The following is an 18678-nucleotide window of genomic DNA, read 5'->3' as shown; positions in this document are numbered from 1 at the left end:
ACCTCCAGCAGGCCACAAATGTGCATGTGTCAGCATATGGTCTCACAAGGGGTCTGAGGATCTCATCTCGGTACCTAATGGCAGTCAGGCTACCTCTGGCGAGCACATGGAGGGCTGTGCGGCCCCACAAAGAAATGCCACCCCACACCATGACTGACCCATCGCCAAACCGGTCATGCTGGAGGATGTTGCAGGCAGCAGAACGTTCTCCACGGCGTCTCCAGACTCTGTCACGTCTGTCACATGTGCTCAGTGTGAACCTGCTTTCATCTGTGAAGAGCACAGGGCGCCAGTGGCGAATTTGCCAATCTTGGTGTTCTCTGGCAAATGCCAAATGTCCTGCACGTTGTTGGGCTGTGAGCACAACCCCCACCTGTGGACGTCGGGCCCTCATATCACCCTCATGGAGTCTGTTTCTGACCGTTTGAGCAGACACATGCACATTTGTGGCCTGCTAGAGGTCATTTTGCAGGGCTCTGGCAGTGCACCTCCTTGCACAAAGGCGGAGGTAGGGGTCCTGCTGCTGGGTTGTTGCCCTCCTACGGCCTCCTCCACGTCTCCTGATGTACTGGCCTGTCTCCTGGTAGCGCCTCCATGCTCTGGACACTACGCTGACAGACACAGCAAACCTTTTTGCCACAGCTCGCATTGATGTGCCATCCTGGATGAACTGCACTACCTGAGCCACTTGTGTGGGTTGTAGACTCCGTCTCATGCTACCACTAGAGTGAGAGCACCGCCAGCATTCAAAAGTGACCAAAACATCAGCCAGGAAGCATAGGAACTGAGAAGTGGTCTGTGGTCACCACCTGCAGAATCACTCCTTTTTTGGGGGTGTCTTGCTAATTGCCTATAATTTCCACCTTTTGTCTATTCCATTTGCACAACAGCATGTGAAATTTATTGTCAATCAGTGTTGATTCCTAAGTGGACAGTTTGTTTTCACAGAAGTGTGATTGACTTGGAGTTACATTGTGTTGTTTAAGTGTTCCCTTTATTTTTTTGAGCAGTGGTACATTCGAATAGGGCAGGTTTTCCCAAATTCGCTCCTGGGGGCCCCTGGGAGCACGTATTGTTTTTTGCCCTAGCACTACACAGCTGATTCAAATCATCAAAGCTTGATGATGAGTTGGTTACTTGAATCAGCTGTGTAGTACTAGAGCAAAAAACTGAAATGTGCACCCAGGGAGGTCCCCAGGACTGAGTTCGGGAAACCCTGGAATAGGGAACATACAACTGCCTTGTAAAAACCAGTGTTGGTAGAAAAAAATAGAGAATACATTAGAGAGAAGTGTTCCATGTTACATTCTCCAAGGCTCTGGGGTGTAAGACACTAAAGAGATATAGGGTGGAATGTCTGTGAATTATCAGGTCTTTTACTCAGACATGTTCTCCTTTAGTTTGTCTGTCACACATGGGACATACCCCACAGCATCATTAATCAAACCATGCTGGCGTATCTGGGCCCTGCATCAGCTTTACTGTGCCATATAATGAGGAGGACAGACACTCACTCACTTGCGGACACACGCTAACATACAAACACATTTGGATCAAAATGGTATGTGTTTGTAAAAAATAGGACGACATGCAAATAGGCAAACACACACCTGTACACACACACCACGATCATTAACTCTGCTATGCTAGTCGCTCACTCATAATTGTCTTCTTTGTGTTTCAAATTGCTCTTCCACTACTGTAGGTCCATTAGTCTTGATTTGAGATCATTGGATTTGTCAGTCAATAATACTGCCTCTTTGTCTATATCTATTATTTATACAACAGCTAGAGGCCCTTTCGTGGCTCTGCAAATATTCCACTAATCAAGCATCAATTAACTGCCGGAACTCTCTTTCTCCTCTCAAATCAGTCTACTTTGTCTTGGACTGACTAGAGAAGTTAGTGAGTTTCCTCTCTAGGAAGCTTGGCATCCGTCTTACAAAGACTGTGATATGGAAAGAGAATATGGAATGACTTTGCATTACCAAACAACCCAGAGAAGGCATTTTGGGAAATAAGCCACCACCTATCATGTCAGTGAAGAGTTTTACCAACAGATTTCTATTAAAACACACCACTCCTTCTGCCCTACATCACTTAAATCTGTACGCATTCTTTGTACACACAATTCTCCATCCACTGTAGCACTTTAACACAGACCAATCCTGCAACTCTAATGCATACTATCAACACGTATGATGCTGATAGGGCTTCCCGCCACCTACAAGCATGTGTTCACACATTAGTTAAACTGATTAGAGTGAAACATGAAACTACCTGTAACACAGTGTGGCTGGATCAAGTATTTTACAGTAAAGAGGGTACAGGAGAAAAAGCCTTCACTATCAGACTCAGGAATAACAACAATGAGGGTAAAAGACAAACAATTAACCTATGTAGATATATTCCATGTTGAATTTGCATTCCAATATGACACTTTACATACATCACAGAAGAATGAAATAATGTATAACAAAACAGTTTGACACATAATCTGATATTTTAAAAAATAACAATGTTTTTAATTGTGAAAGTGCTTACATTGAGCTGGATCCTGCCAGAACAGGGTCGGCACATCTTTGTTTTTTCCTATCTGTATCCGGTACCTCATGGCATGTATAAATTCTAATAAAAGAGATCAAAGTTCATTCGAGTTGCCTCTTCATTAATTCTCCTTCCCCCTTAAAAACACAGTGTGAAAAAGTAGATTTTCAGCCTGGGCCTGATATTCTAAGAGTTGGGCCGACCTGGGCTTATGGTTTGCGTAACATTGTAACCTACAGCATGTTTGAGACCAACGCCTGGCGGTGGCTGTGTGAGAAGCGCGCATGTGTCTCTCACAGAACTAGAATGAGAATCACTTTATATGATCTCTCTCTCCCTTTCCCTGCTCTGATAGACATGAGCCTGCTGTAGGCTACCAAAATATTTGATCAACTTCCAAATATTGGTGTACAAAGTAAAACAAGAGTAAGATAGGCTTTCTTTTGGCACCAGCGCATCGGCTATCACCAGCGAGAGAGCTGCTCATCATTGGGTGAGTCAGTGAAACTGGAAAGCATTTTAAGGACTATAGTTTCCTTATCATATTGTAGCCAATATGTCTCCATACACCTAGGCCTAGGCTATTGATGTATTCAAAACAAGGTCATTTTTATTGATCTCAGATTCTCAGTTTGTTAGTGTCAAAGTAGCCTGTCATTTCAATCATTTGTGCGGTATGAAAAAATATTATGCCAAAGCCTCCAGTCATCTAAATTTACGTAGAATTGCATGAAATGCGTTTATAAAAGGGCATTTTTCCTGGACACTAGGCTACTAAAAATGTTCCCCATGTGTTCAACTTCTGTAAGTGCCTCTACTCTACTGCTCAATGCCACTACACAAATGCGACGATATATATGCATGGCTTTATTTCTCATGCGTTCCTCAGAGCTTCCTCAGACCTCAGAGCTCCCGAGTTCAACCACCTCTCACGCTCACGTTTTGTTCTGGCACCTCCAGATTTACAACAGGATCGGTCCCAACCTCGGGACGCTGAGCTAACATGCAGCTAATGTGATTAGTATGAGGTTCTAAGTAACAAGAACATTTCCCAGGACATAGACATATCTGATACGGGCAGAATTTACAGGAGCTATCACAGTGAAAGAATACCAAGCTATTGTTTGATGAGAGTGCACAGTTATGAACTTGAAAATGTATCAATAAACCAATTTGGCACATTTGGGCAGACTTGATCCAACATTTTGAACAGAAATACAAGGGTTCATTGGATCAGTCTAAAACGTTGCACGTACACTGCTGCCATCTAGTGGCCAAAATCTAAATGGCGCCTAAACTGGAATAATACATTGTGGCCTTTCTCTTGCATTTCAAAGATGATGGGGGAAAAATAAAAAAGATGCATCTTTTTTTCTTTGTATTATCTTTTACCAAATCTAATGTGTTATATTATCCTACATTAATTTTACATTTCCACAAACTTCAAAGTGTTTCCTTTCAAATGATATCAATAATTTGCATATCCTTGCTTCAGGTCCTGAGCTACAGGCAGTTAGATTTGGGTATGTTGTTTTAGGCGAAAATTGACTAAAAGGGGCCAGATACTTAAGAGGTTTTTAAGCACTGAAAATATGAATAACATTCCACCATGAGGGCTCTAGAAGGCGATTTGGTCATTTTCCTGCTGGAAAGGGCAATGTGTTCTGCCTTTCGTTGTAACAAAACATCAAGTCTATTGTTTAACGCAAAACAAAAACTGTGTCGTGTACAAGGCGCGTAATAACGCTTTTGATGTGCATCCGGTATGAGCAAAGATGGTTGACTGCAGGAAACCCCCTTTGTGTTGTTCCTTAAAATCGGGATCTAGCTTTTCTGTATTTAGTGGGTCACTGGAAAAGACCAGGGATCCAAGGGTGTGGAGTTTCAAGTCATTACTATTACTGAATCCCCACAGACTGGCAGCGTTGTGCTGAGCACAACAGCTTTCCTGTGGCTCCAACACAACAACGGTAATGGATCTGCAACTAGACTCGAGGGGACCACTTCGTCGACACACATCCACTTAAGAGGAAGCAATGCTCTCAACATTCTGCGTGTGTGGGTGGGTGAGGTTCCCTGGCAATCACGTCATAGGAACTTTGGCTGTGTGTATTATACAGGCCTTGATTTTATTAATGTGATGTGATGTGCATGCGTGTGTGTGTACATACAGTAACATGGTAGAGTGGTATCACACAAATTATATTACACAGTGAATCCCCTATTCACAAAGTGGTTCCTGGCAGAGGATTCCTTTTTCCATATCCCAAAGAACCAAAACATCAACAACAACTAAACAAACAGGCACGACCAGGCCCTCTCATTGGGCAGGATTAGGCGTCCGCCTATGGCGGCAGATTGATGAGGGCGGCATTTTCTGAGCTAAACTGACCAAGATGCACCTCCAACAACAACACATAAAACCTCACATTATCCGGCCCCAAAACAATGGCAATTTCTTTCAACCAGTAGCATATAGGCTTTTTAGGTGAACATTGATACCGTCCTGTGATAAGCAGTGCCCACTTTGTCAAAGGCAGCGGCGCAAAATATTTTGCTTGTCCATTCCCAGCAGGCCTCTCCGGGGTTCTGTTGGAGAGACGCATTGCTGCGGCGCTCCACCAATGTAAAACATAAATCATGTAGTAGCAGGGGCACAACATTGGTTTTAGAAGTGGGGGGGGGGAAATTATAATTATTGTAATGTTTTTATCCAGTCGGATAAACACTCCAAACAGCCTACCCGTCCGTTCTGAGGCATCCACATGGTCCTAAAGCACACCGTTGCCTAGTTTTGTATCACATTCCAATGGTAAAACTGTGGGGAACAAAAATGCAATTTCAGAATGTGGGGGAGACATGTTCCCCCCGTCCTCAGTGAAAGTTGCACCCCTGTGTAGCAGATATCGGATATGGTAGAAAGAGCACGTTGCTTTTTCTGTAGCCTACAGGCTGGTGATAAAATATATGACAATTTAATGACAAGGACACTTTTTACATCATGCAGGTTTCTTCAATCAAATAGCCTAACCTAAGACACTTTTTACATCATGCAGGTTTCTCCGATCAAATAGCATAACCTAAAAAAAATGTACTGTCATGTTAACAAACAACATATCCTAAAAATACGTATTTTCAACATCCGGAAAATAAGTATTTTCAACTTTTAATAGAACCGAAAATTAACCTTATTTCAACGTCAGGAAAATATTTATTTTTCAACGTCCGGAAAATATGCCTTTTCAACGTCCTGGAAAATATGTATTTTAAACGTATGGAAAATACATCTTTTAACCTTTCATTCAGACTTAAATTGAACCTAACTTCTATGTCTGGAAAATACATATTTTAGATGTCTTTTCAATGTGATTTTGCTTACTGGCACTATTCTAGTTTTGGGGGATGTCATTTTTTGGTCTTGCCTAGGGCACAGAACAGCAAGGACCGGCCCTGCAAACAGGGGTGGCATATCTCATGAAACAAATACATTGCCTTAGCCAGTGAAAAATAGCAGAAATCCCAGATTTCCCACTCTTGAAAAACCACTATGACAACAAAGTTGTTTTATTCAACATAACTTACTGCACCATACTGCTTAATGAGAAACAAAGGCTTTCAAAGTCAGACAGTAGACCCACACAAGTGCTGTGCTTTTTACAATGTAGAATTTCTTCAGTTGTGCTTGAAAGAAAATCGCCCTGTAGGGTTTGTGGGCTAAAGGATAAGGCCAAAATAGAACTCAAGGGCATAACTGACTGTGATAACATGGGGATTCACAAAGAGTTTGCATTAGTTTAGCTTTGTCTTTTGTTATTACTCTCTCCTGAGAGAAGTGGTGCAAAGCATGGTATATGTAGGGCATATTAGTCCCCTACATCGTTATATGAAAAAACGGTTATATATCAGATAAACACTGCATTCAGACTTCAGAATCCCTGCATCTCGTCATCACTAATCAACCAATCAAGTCAGTCTTTGTTTGGAGGTTTCCTGTCTGATATCCAATCAGAGCCTCAGGAGCTCATTGTGGCGATGGGGATGACGATGACAAGGACTATGGTAATGGCTGTGAAGATGAGCGCCCCCAGCTTGCAGGCTTTGGCTCTGCGCTGGTCAGCCTCTTTGCGCCTCAGTAGTGTGTCGTAACCTGGCGTGTAGATGTCCTCCATCCAAAACTCCAGATTATTGGGGTTTAGAGACTCCTGGGCCTACGAAACAAAACATAAGGTCAACACTACTCTATCATGCCAGATGTTAGACAGTCAGATAGATAACTGTTTGAGTTTCTTCGTTAAAAGTATTATTCACTGGGAGTTCCATTTGGATCCCAGTGAATATACATTTTCTGAATATATGTTTTCTAAAGATTCAATGACTAATCCTGGTTTATATCATTTTAGGAGAAAGCTCTGTGAAACTTTACCGAATGCTTTATGATGCAGTTATAAGCATCATCTCATAATGACCCTGACTGAATAACATCTGTTTTCAGTCTGTTGAATAAACAGCATATTAATACATTTAAGCTTATAATAAGACATTTTAAGTGCTCATAATAACAACAAAATATTTCCTCTTGGAAAGCAGGGGTCTCAAACTGGGGGCCGATGGGCCAGATACGGCCGGCAAGCTGATTAAATGTGGTCTGTGGTTTAATTAAAGGAAAGTGTTACCAAAAGGCCAATAAGGTCCTAATGTACCTGCAGTTCCAGAGGGGACATTCTGGCCTCTCTGTCCTCCACGGTCCAGACCGGGGCTCCTCCTCCCCCCCCAGCCAATCTGGGGTCACAGGGCAACCCAGAGGACAACCCAGGATTGGTCAACCCGCCACCCTTCTGACGCAAGAGAGAGGAACTGAACACTGGCTCCACCAGGCGGGAGTGTTTTTGAAGGGGGAGCTTATGACTCTGGGCGGAGTTGTTTGATTGGTCCATCTGCATGGAGGGCGAGTCAGAGATGTGAAAGAGAGAATGCGGATGGATGAGAAGGAGGAAGAGAGAAAAATAGAGCAAACGTAAAGGCAGAAACAAAAGTTGTCATATTGGAATAAACGTGATCAAACTGGATACACACAAGCAGACCTTCTCTTGCCTTCTTATCTTAAGTGGAAAATTACTGATTACAGTCTTAGAAAAAGTGCTATTTAGAACCTAAAAGAGTTCTTCAGCTGTCGCCATAGGAGAACCATTTGAAGAACCCTTATTGATTCCAGCTAGAACCCTTTTGGTTCCAGTTAAAACCCTTTTTGTCTCCATGTAGAACACTTTGAACAAAGGATTCTACATGGAACTCAAAAGGATTCTACTTGGAACCAAAAAGGGTTCTCCAATGGGGACGGCTGAACCCTTTTTTCGAAGAGTGTACGATGAAAGACAGTCCTGCATTGAAAGTAAAAGAGCCATGGGTTATACTAATCGACTATGTATTCAACTGACCACCTAAACAGTCTGACCAACAGGCTAGCTAATTACATGTCTGACTCAAGTTCTGCTTTAGGTTTGAGTATTAGTCTTTTCCCATCTCTGCCTAAAACTCCAAAATCCACAGAGCTTATATTTCCTTATTCTGACACACACAGGCCCAAACTAGCCTTGTGAAACCTAGCCTTGTGTTATAAAGTACTACTTAAGTAGTTTTTTGGGGTATCTTTACTTTACTATTTATATTTTTGTCAACTTTTACTTTTACTCCACTACATTCCTAAATAATATACTGTATGTACTTTTTACTCCATACATTTTCCCTGACACCCAAAAGTATTTGTTACATATCGAATGCTCAAGCAGGACAACAATATGGTCCAATTCATACACCTATAAATATTATGCATTGTCACCCCTACTGCCTCTTATCTGGCGGGCTCACTAATACTGCGTTTGTAAATGATGTCTGAGTGTTGGAGTGTGCCTATTGCTATCTGTAAATAAAAAAACAAGAATTGTGCCATCTGGTTTGCTTAATATACAGAATTTTTGGTATAGCATTTAAAGTAAACTTTTTACTTTTTTAAGTCAATTTAAAACCATATACTTTTAGACTTTCACTGAAGTAGTATTTTACTGGGTGACTCACTTTTACTTGAGTCATTTTCTATTAAGGGATCTCTACTTTTACTCAAGTATGACAATTGAGTACTTTTTCCACAACTGAACCCGACTGATCTTACAATAGCTCACATTCTGTATAACTTAATGTGAAATGAAATGTGAGAAGTAGCAGCCAGTCTCCTTTACCAGGCTAGGCCCAAACACCAACACACGAAAAGACAGAGCAGATAACAGGTTAGACCCTGAGACTGCTTTACAGCACACACAGTTAAACACCCGACTTAACAAAATGATCACACTCAATAACACACACATACTCACTTACCCCCAACCGAATCCAAACATTTCAAAACAAATTGATGCGTGCACAGCAACACACACACACTGACATACACTGTTGCACTGACTAAGGTCGTACATCACCTGCCGTTTTTTCCCGGGCTGGGCCTTGCCATCTTTACTTTTCGAGAACGACACCGTCCAATCCCGCGCAGACGAGTTGGAGACGACGCTCGGCCGTTTGGAGTCTGCGCCACTTTTCTCCTCAGGCTTGGAGGAGGCCAGCCGAGAGTGCACCCCCTTCTTCCCCCCTTCGGTCTCGCCCAGACCTCCGTTTGTCTCTGTCTTCCCTTGGCTGCTGCCCCACTTGTTCCAGTCCAGGCTGCCAAACGAATGCCCAGACACAGACAGGGGCTGGGGTTCCGATGAGCCCCCAGACCCAGGAGTGAGCGAATGGCTCAGGCTACCCAGGGAAGACCCACCACCGCTGGGCGGTCCCAGCCACCTACCTCCACTCCCTCCTCCCCCTCTAATGGCCTGCTCTTGTATCTTCTCATCCAGTCGCTGGAGGAAGGAGAGAACTTGGGAGATCTCGGCCTTGACCTCGGACAGCGACTCCAGGCGTCGCTCGATCTGGCCCATTCTCAGGAGCAGTTTACATACGCTGGCCTTGAGGCCGCCATCGTCGCTGCCATCCAGGGAGTGAAAGAGCTTCTGGAGCTGGCCAAGGCGGCCACGCCGTGCCTCTTGGGTATCCTGGGCTGCCGAGGGGCCCACGTCGTGGGGGTGGAGGACCCCCGTGGAGCCGCACATGCTCATGTCATCCAGGAAGCGGAAGATGGCGCTGATGTCATCCTCGCCCATCATGTCGGGGTCATCCATCGAGGTCATGAAGGACAGCCGGTCGGCGTGCACCAGGCTCCGCAGGCGCCGGGGGTCCGGCATGGTGTCAGTCTGGGTGCCCCTGCTGCAGGCCGTCAACCCCCCTCCCCCAAGTGCGGGAATGGTGTTCCCCTCCCATCCCTTTGGAGGGGACAACCCCCCAGCAATGTTATTTGTGGTGGGGCTGGGAGTGAGTCTCACCTGAAGAGAGCCCTCGGAGCCATCCAAACCCACCCCCGCTAAGCCCACCACCCTGTCGTCCAGACTCAGGCTCTTGTCGGCCCACCCTGGCCTCTGGGCCCTGGGGGGTTGGAGGTGGAGGGGGGACCATTCTTGAATAGTATCCCCTGGGCCAAAGTACGTGGAGTCCTGAAGGTCGTCCAAGCTTTCATGCTTGGCCCGGCGCTCCGGCGAAGACCGACCAACAGTGGGGGAAGGATACGGATTGGATAGCAGTTCAAAGCTGCGGTTGGAAAAAAGTTCCTGCCTCCCTCTTCGTCCTACTCCTCCTCTTGGAGTCTGAGACTCAGTACTGATGGTCACCTGGGGAACCAGTTGCGACTGGTTGTGGAAGTCTTTCTTGAAGATGTCTCTCTTCTTCACGCAGGAATGCCGCTCCGATCCCGGCTGTGATCCCGGCTCTGATCCCGGCTCCGATCCGGGATCTCTGGGTGCCGAGTCTCCGCTCAGGGAATCCTTGGAGGACTCACTGTCCGTCTCCAGGGGGAGGTAGATGCTCTGCATGCCTGGGATATTGCCGCTGCCAGCGAACAGTGGGGTGTTGTGGCGCCAGTCGAAAGACACAGCCCTGGCACGGCTCGGAGGGGATGAGGATACAAGAGAGAGGGGATCGGGAGGGAGACTGGCGCGCTTGCGGAATGAGTAATTTGATTTGGGCCAGAGCAAGCTTGGGTCGATGGGGCCTGAGATGGTCTGAGAGTCTGAAAGTGTGCGCATCCTATCACATCTGGAGAATCTCACTTCGTCAGTGATGGGCAAAGAGCTTTGCAAAGAGGGCTCTGGGGATTGGTCGATGTGAGGGGCGGGCTTGCCTTTTATTGGCTGTGAAGCCTGGGCCTCATCGGGAGCCACACCCGTCATTTGAATGAGGTTGAATATAGTGACGATGTCAGCTGCCACGCCTATCGGGGATGTCCCCAGTCCCTTGGGGGTGACCCTATCTCTGAAGAGGGTGGCGGGGAAACAGGGGTCGCGGCAGGCTGCGGAGAACAGCAGGCTCCTAAGCTCTGTGAGGTGCTGCAGGTCGAAGCGGGTGCTGACCATTCGACACAGGTCCTGGAAGGAGAGCCAGTGGCGCATAGCGGCCAGCTCCTCCAGAATACCCAGCAGGACCAGGGGGTACTCCTGTTGCAGGCTGGCCATGAGCCAATAACACCTTCATATCAACAATAAAATCAACAGGAGATGTGAGAACAATCAAAGTGGTTGGAAATAACTCCTAGGATAAATACCACAAATTTGTTACCACTAATTTATTACCACTTGAATACCACTAAGCCAGAGTAAAACCTCTGGAGTTTAAAGTGTGTGCTAGCCTAAAGAACATATTAGTAGAATATTATTTATCATATATCAAAATAACAAGAAATCACAATCTATAGCTAATTAATGAAGCATGCACCCTCTTGCAATTCAAACCAAAAATATGTGGACCCTGGTGTTTTACTTCAGTGATGTAAAATGATCTATCTCACTGAGAGTCACACTTTACAGCAAGTGACCTTAATTTGAGCCTTAAAATAACTGACCAGATAAAATGACGAGGAAATGCTGCATAGCCTATCATATACTGTACACCGGTTAACTCGAAATGAACCAGAAAAAAAAGTAGGCTAAATGAAAAGCCAAACTTAAATAGCAACGTTTTAAAAGACATCTTAAACAAATAAAATAGCACATATGACATACATTAATCTGATAATGTAGTAGTTTTTAAGCCATCTCAGAAGCACTAAAAGTTTAACAATTGGGAGTGCAGAATCAAACACAGTCATGGAGTCAATCCAGTCTGTGTCAATTAATAATCCATCACATGAGAACATGAAATCATCTTCACTTGTGCTTGGTGAAAAGGTTGAAAAGCCTTTAAAGTAGGATAGCCTATTTAGAAACAATATTTTATCAACAGTCAGGTTTTAAATAACAGTCACACAAAGTCGGAGACTTAGCTAGCCTACCTGTTATCTCTGGGCACAGAATAGTTGAATTTCAACAGCAGCACCTCCGTTAGAATAACAGCACTGGCTTTGAGAATCGCAAAATGACCTCAGGAAGCATATTGTCTGCAGATTAATGAAAGGACGATATTCCTTTGGAAAGAAAGATCCAATCCACTGCACAGTTAATTCTCATCTGCCTGGATGAGCTCTGTTAAAACGGGTAGCTACAGACCAGACTGAGAGTCGAAAATTAGAAACCAGGTCATCCTCTCACTAGTCTCTAAGTCCCCAAAGGAGCCTCAAAAAAGCAACTATTAAACTAAGTATGATCTCCCTGAATAGAATAGCTTTATGACACCTGAAATGTCAACACAAACTAGAGGCTACATGTAGGCTAATCATATTAATCATACACCAGCCTAAAATAAAGGTTGGCACAGTATATCTCTGTGTGTGATGGAGTGTGGGAGTGTTTCTTTTAGGCTGTGAGATGACAAAAGTGTGTTTGAGTGTGTAAAGGAGAAAACTGATTAAAAATGTATGATTTCATAATTCAGACTCCTCAACAACATCTAGCTTGACAGTAAACCATAAGGCGTGGACGACCTAATCACACACTAACACACACACACTAACACACACACACACACACCGGCCAGTTCTCCTGGATCTGTCATCATTAGCAAACATTAGCATCCATAAAGGCCAATACTTAAACCCCCATTAGACTGAGAGGAGAGGAAAGCTTTCAGCTTCTACATCTCTGTCAGTTTCACCTGTCAGCCATATAGGAATAAATCTATTATATACCGAGTATGGAATCCCTTTCGATCCATAAAATGAGTGGGTGGTATAGGAAAGCGCTTTTATATAAGATTTTATTCTACAGTAAATCAATTATGATGTATTTGCCTAGAAATAACATAATAGTAGCAGGTAATTTCTGGCAATTGTTTGTACAATGTTTGAAAACAATTATAATATACTGTGTAATTACCTTAATAGTTAACAACCATCTATTCATCAAATTGTGTAATTGCCTTAATAGTTAATAATCGTCTCTTCATCATACTGTGTCATTTACTTAATAGGTAATAATCGTCTTTCATCACACTGTGTAATTAACTTAATATTTAATAATCCTCTCTTCATCATACTGTGCAATTAACTTAATAGTTAATAATCCTCTCTTCATCTCTTTGGGACACAAGGCCACAATGAAATCCGTCCAACAGATCTCTCTCCAACAGATATCTTACCATGGTGTTATTGAGTAATTTCACATATAGATACTGGGTAATAATGTTGCAACTCCCTCAATAGTAAAGAACTATCAACTATCTCTAACCACTGCTACAAGGTAAATACTGTATTGTAATGGGTGACTTTAATTTACAGTTCTCTTACCCTTGAGTTTTCTAGTAGTTTTACAAGTAGATACTCTGGTCAGGTCAGCCACCAACTGCTTTATTAGACGTCAGTCCTAGTGAGTTAAACATTGTGAGCCGACATGGCAATTCATCCACCAGAATCAGCTAAGTGCCTTTACAGTTTGCCCAGATTTCCTTGCAAGGATGGTGTGGTGGTGCATAGCGGGCAATACAGAGTTAGAGTTAGAAAAATGGGCCACTCCACAAAATCTCTCTCTATCTCTCTCAGAACCAGGAAGTCCCTCTAGTATGTGACCCAAATACAGGAATGGGGGGTCTGGAAGAGGGGGATGTTGACATGATGGCTGTTGACATGAAAACTTTGGATGAAATGCAGGCTGAGGACTTTGGAGATTCTTCCAGGGTGGTTGAGGCTCATTTACAGTGGGCGTGGGGTCCCGGGTAGTGAGAGAGCAGGGTTTGGGATACATGTTTCCCAGTTTCAGATACACCAGGGCAAGCAGCTGTATGATGGACTTTCAGTCTTTTCTGATTAAATGCTATCACTAATGTGGGCTCTGTAGTGGGTGGAAGAAGTGGGGCCTGACAGGATCATTTTGTGTTCAGATTCTGCCACTCTCCTGGTTGTACTGAGCGAATGGAAGTCTAGGGCACTTCCAAAGATTTGTTAATCGAGCTACTGATGGCACTTTATGGGGTGGGGCAGAAAGGGTGTGTAAGGTATGTTTCCTGTGAGTCCCAGCCCATGTAGGGGTTAGGGGAAATGAAGCAGCAGATAAGGAAGCTAAGGCAGCTCTGAAGAGGGAGGAGGTAGATGTGGTGGTCCCGTTAGGGAGGATGGAATGTAGGCACATCATAGCAGAGGGGATGACTCAGAAGTGGCAACGTGAGTGGGAGAGAAATGAGAACGGAGGATTGTTTTTCTTTATCCAGAACTCCGTGAGGAAGGTCAGTAGGTACCTGGGGAGTAACAAGTCTGAGGTTAGGTCATTGTGGATTGGGAAGTGGGTTAGCTTTAGTAGGGAAACATACAGATGGGAAGTGTGAGAAATGTTGGGTGGTGGAGTCTGAACAGCATGTCCTGCTATAATGCAGGTGGTATAAAGAGAATAGGAGGGAATTGCACTGTGAGCTGGCATTAATTTCACTAGAAACTCTCTTGGGTTCAATATGACCGGCAGTGCGAAATAGCTTGACAGCTTTTGGCGTTTCTCTATACCACTGGCCTGCACTTACTGGTGTGAGGCTGGAATATGAGATATATAAATGTATAATACCTACGCCAACCTGTGAAAGGCAGCAATGCATCGGAAAGTTACAAGAGGAAGAAGACAAGAAGTACCTCCTACAAACATTCTTCAGTTTCTGAGAAAACAAAACTGATCTGAGTCTCTGAGTTGTCTGTCTGTGTGAGAGTGAACAACAACAGTCCAAATGGCACAACAGAGAGTTCAGCTGGACCAGGACCAGTTCTGTTGTTCTGTCTGTCTGGATCTACCGAATGAGCCGGTTACTATTCACTGTGGACACAGTTACTGTAGGAGCTGTATTGAAGGCTGCTGTGATCAGGATGATGACAATTGCACACAGTCCCCATTGCACACAGACCTTCACTCCAAGGCCTGCTCTGAGGAAAAATAACATTTTGGCTGAGGTGGTGGAAAAACTGAAGAAGACAGGACTCCAGGCTGCTCCTGCTCTGTACTATGCTGGACCTGAGATGTGGCATGTGATTTCTGCACTGGGACCAGAAAGCAGAAAGCCCTCATGTCCTGTCTGGTATGTCTGGTGACTGCTGTGAGACTCACCTCCAGCCTCACTATAATATTCCTGGACAAAAGAAACACAATCTGGTCAAAGCCATCTACAGGGGACGATCTTCTCTCGTCCTGACAAACTGCTGGATATTTACTGCCGTACCGATCAGCAGTGGGTTTTTTATATTTGTACAATGGATGAACATAAAGGCCATGATGCAGTGTCAGCTGCAGCAGAGAGGACTGAGTAACAGGTAAGGTGACTTTGAACGTGGCACCGTCAAAGGATGTCACCTTTCCAACCAAACACTTTGGCAAATTTCTGTAAGGCAAAAAACTGTAAGTGCTGTTATTGTGAAGTGGAAACTTCTAGGAGCAACAACAAAGGCTCATCCGCGAAGAGGTAGGCCACACAATCTCACAGAACAGGACCGCTGAGTGCTGAAGATCGTAGGGTGTAAATATTGTATGTCCTCGGTTGCAACACTCACTACCGAGTTCCAAATTGCTTCTGGAAGCAACGTCAGCACAAGAACTGTTCGTTGGGAGCTTCATGGAATGGGTTTCCATGGCCGAGCAGCCGCACACAAGCCTAAGATCACCATGCGCAATGCCAAGCGTTGACTGGAGTGGTGTAAAGCTCGCCGCCATTGGACTCTGGAGCAGTGGAAAAGTGTTCTCTGGAGTGATGAATCACGCTTCATCATCTGGCTGTCCAACAGACTAATCTGGGTTTGCCAGATGCCAGGGAACTCTACCTGCCCCAATCCATAGTGCCAACTATAAAGTTTGGTGGAGGAGGAATAATGGTCTGGGGCTGTTTTTCATGGTTCGGGCTAGGCCCTTTAGCTCCAGTGAAGGGATATCTTAACGCTACAGCATACAATTACATTCTAGATGATTCTGTGCTTCCAACTTTGTGGCAACAGTTTGGGGAAGGCCCTTTCCTATTTCAGCATGACAATGCTCCCGTGCACAAAGCGGTCCATACAGAAATGGTTTGTAGAGATCGGTGTGGAAGAACTTGAATGGCCTGCAAAGATCTCTGACCTCAACCCCATCGAACACCTTTGGGATGAATTGGAACGCAGACTTCGAACCAGGCCTAATCACCCAACATCAGTGCCTGACCTCACCAATGCTCTTGTGGCTGAATGAAAGCAAGTCCCCGCAGCAATGTTCCAACATCTAGTGGAAAGCCTTCCCAGAAGAGTGAAGGCTGTTATAGCAGCAAAGAGAGACCAACTCCATATGAATGCCCATGATTTTAAAATGAGATGTTTGACGAGCAGGTGTCCACATACTTTTGGTCATGTAGTGTAGTTATTCACATGAAATAAATTGAGGTCCAAAGATGAAAATATGATCATAAACCAGGAGTATATTGATGAATCTAGATTCTCAGAATATCCCCATGCTCTAGACAGACACCATAATCGTATCCAAAAGTCAGTTTAAAACTTCTTATGGCTGCAAGGGGCAGCACTGAGTAGCCTGGAAAGACGTGGCCATTTCAAATGGCCTCCTACTCAATTCTTGCTCGTACATTATGCATATTATCATTTCTATTGGATAGAAAACACTCTCTAGTTTCTTAAACCGTTTGAATTATTTCTCTAAGTGAACCAGAACTCTTTCTGCAGCCCATTTCCTATCCGGAAGTGAGATTTCCAAATGCGAGGTCTTTTTTCAAGAGCTTGTCTATAAAAGGGCATGTCACTTGGGACCATAGAAACACGTCATACGCCTTCCCTTGGGTGTCATGCGGAAGTGAGAGCAGAAATGACTTGAATATCTCGTTAAGGGATTGAATACATCATCTTGGAGTGAGAGGTCCACCATTATTTTTTGTTTCGAAGGCGCGAAGTTGGACCTGGAATTGCCTCCTGGAAAACCGTCGTTATAGGTGAATATGATCTCCGGCTTCGATTTTACTTGATACATGTCACAATATCATCCTAAAGTATGTTTTTTCAATATAGTTTAATTATATTATTGAAATTTATTCGGGACTTTAGACGTGATGTGTTGGAAGATTTTTTTCAAGAAGGAGAGGTTAGCGCCGCACGGCCAGTGTGCTTGCTAATTCAAGAGGGAAATAGTTCGTTCTGGATCCAAACAAAGACCGTTCTGGACAATGGACCCCTTTACAACATTCTGATGGAAGATCAACAAAGATAAGGACTCAATTTGGGATGCTATTTCATATATCTGTCGAGCTGTGCTATCGCTACCGATTACTTGGAATCAATGCTGTTGTGTGTTAGCCATTGCAGTAAGCTAATATAACGATATATTGTGTTTTCGCTGTAAAACACTTAAAAAATCGGAAATATTGTCTGTATTCACAAGATCTTTGTCTTTCATTTTGCTATACACCATATATTTTTCTGAAATGTTTTATGATGAGTAATTAGGTAGTTGACGTTGGTGTCTGTATTTACTCTTGCTACTCCCGTGCTATTTCTGACTGTAGCTATGATGGTAGCATCAATGTAAAACTGATTTATAGCTCAAATATGCACATTTTTCGAACAAAATATAGATTTATTGTGTAACATGTTATAGGACTGTCATCTGAGGAAGTTGTTTCTAGGTTTGTTTGGTTGGATCTTGGTTAGTTAGGTTGGCTTTGTGCATGCTACCTGTGCTGTGAAAAATGTCTGTCCTCTTTTGTATTTGGTGGTGAACTAACATAAATATACGTGGTGTTTTTGCTGTAAAACATTTTAAAAACCGGACACGTTGGCTGGATTAACAAGATGTTTATCTTTCAAATGCTGTATTGGACTTGTTAATGTGTGAAAGTTAAATATTTAAAAAAAATAGATTTTGAATTTCGCGCCCTGCAATTGAGCTGGATGTTGTCATAAGTGTACCGACGTCGGGACAGCCCGCCTAACAGGCTAAGCTCCCGGATACATGTACTGTAAAAGCAATAATCTTTCAACTCTTAACATAGATAATATAATTTTTTGAAGGGACTTCCATAACATTTGAATCCCTACCCTCTATGGGCCTTAAATCACTTTACTATACTATTGAACTATTGAGCAAATATCGTGTTAAATCACTTTACTATACTATTGAACTATTGAGCAAATATCGTGACATCTCAATGACGACTGCTGTCCACAGAGGTAACTGGACATGAGTCATCAGAAGGTCCAGCAGAGTCCAGGAGAGAGTGAATGTGCTGAAGGAGCTCCAACAGGCTGTGGAATCTCTCAAGGTGAGTATTATTGATCAGAGGAGACAATTCCACTTCTCTCCTCCAGTCAGCCGATGAGAGGCCACTCTCCAATCCCGCTGAGCCCCAATGTGGGGAACAGGGTCATATTGGCCCCCAGTTAACAGTGGTCTTGTCTTTTCTCTCTCTCTGTCCTAACAGCGCGCTTCACAGGCAGCAGTGGACAGTGAGAGGATATTCACTGATTTGATCCACTCCATTGAAAGAAGGCGCTTTGAGGTGAAGGAGCTGATCAGAGTCCAAGAGAAGGCTCAAGTGAGTCAAGCTGAAGTACTCCTTGGGCAACTGTAGCAGGAGATAGCTGAGGAGGAAAGGCACTGAACTGGAGCAGCTCTCAAACACAGA

The 18678-nt window shown here is 44.0% G+C and overlaps 1 protein-coding gene across 1 annotated transcript; it reads right to left on the bottom strand.

Moving 5' to 3' along the window:
* Positions 1-5506: 5506 nt before the first annotated feature.
* On the bottom strand, positions 5507-13091 carry LOC129815620 (major intrinsically disordered Notch2-binding receptor 1-like). The gene is made up of 4 exons (XM_055869592.1): positions 11954-13091; positions 9018-11151; positions 7248-7481; positions 5507-6755 (listed from the first exon to the last, which is right to left on the bottom strand). The coding sequence occupies exons 2-4, from the start codon at positions 11136-11138 to the stop codon at positions 6561-6563; spliced, it is 2550 nt and encodes an 849-aa protein (XP_055725567.1). The 5' UTR covers positions 11139-11151; positions 11954-13091; the 3' UTR covers positions 5507-6560.
* Between the last annotated feature and the right edge of the window lie 5587 nt (positions 13092-18678).

The sequence above is a fragment of the Salvelinus fontinalis genome, chromosome 18 (genome assembly GCF_029448725.1).
Source record: "Salvelinus fontinalis isolate EN_2023a chromosome 18, ASM2944872v1, whole genome shotgun sequence".
In the NCBI taxonomy this organism is placed as follows: domain Eukaryota; kingdom Metazoa; phylum Chordata; class Actinopteri; order Salmoniformes; family Salmonidae; genus Salvelinus; species Salvelinus fontinalis.
Note: the sequence above shows the minus strand (reverse complement) of the source record. Positions and strands in the feature narration are given on the sequence as shown.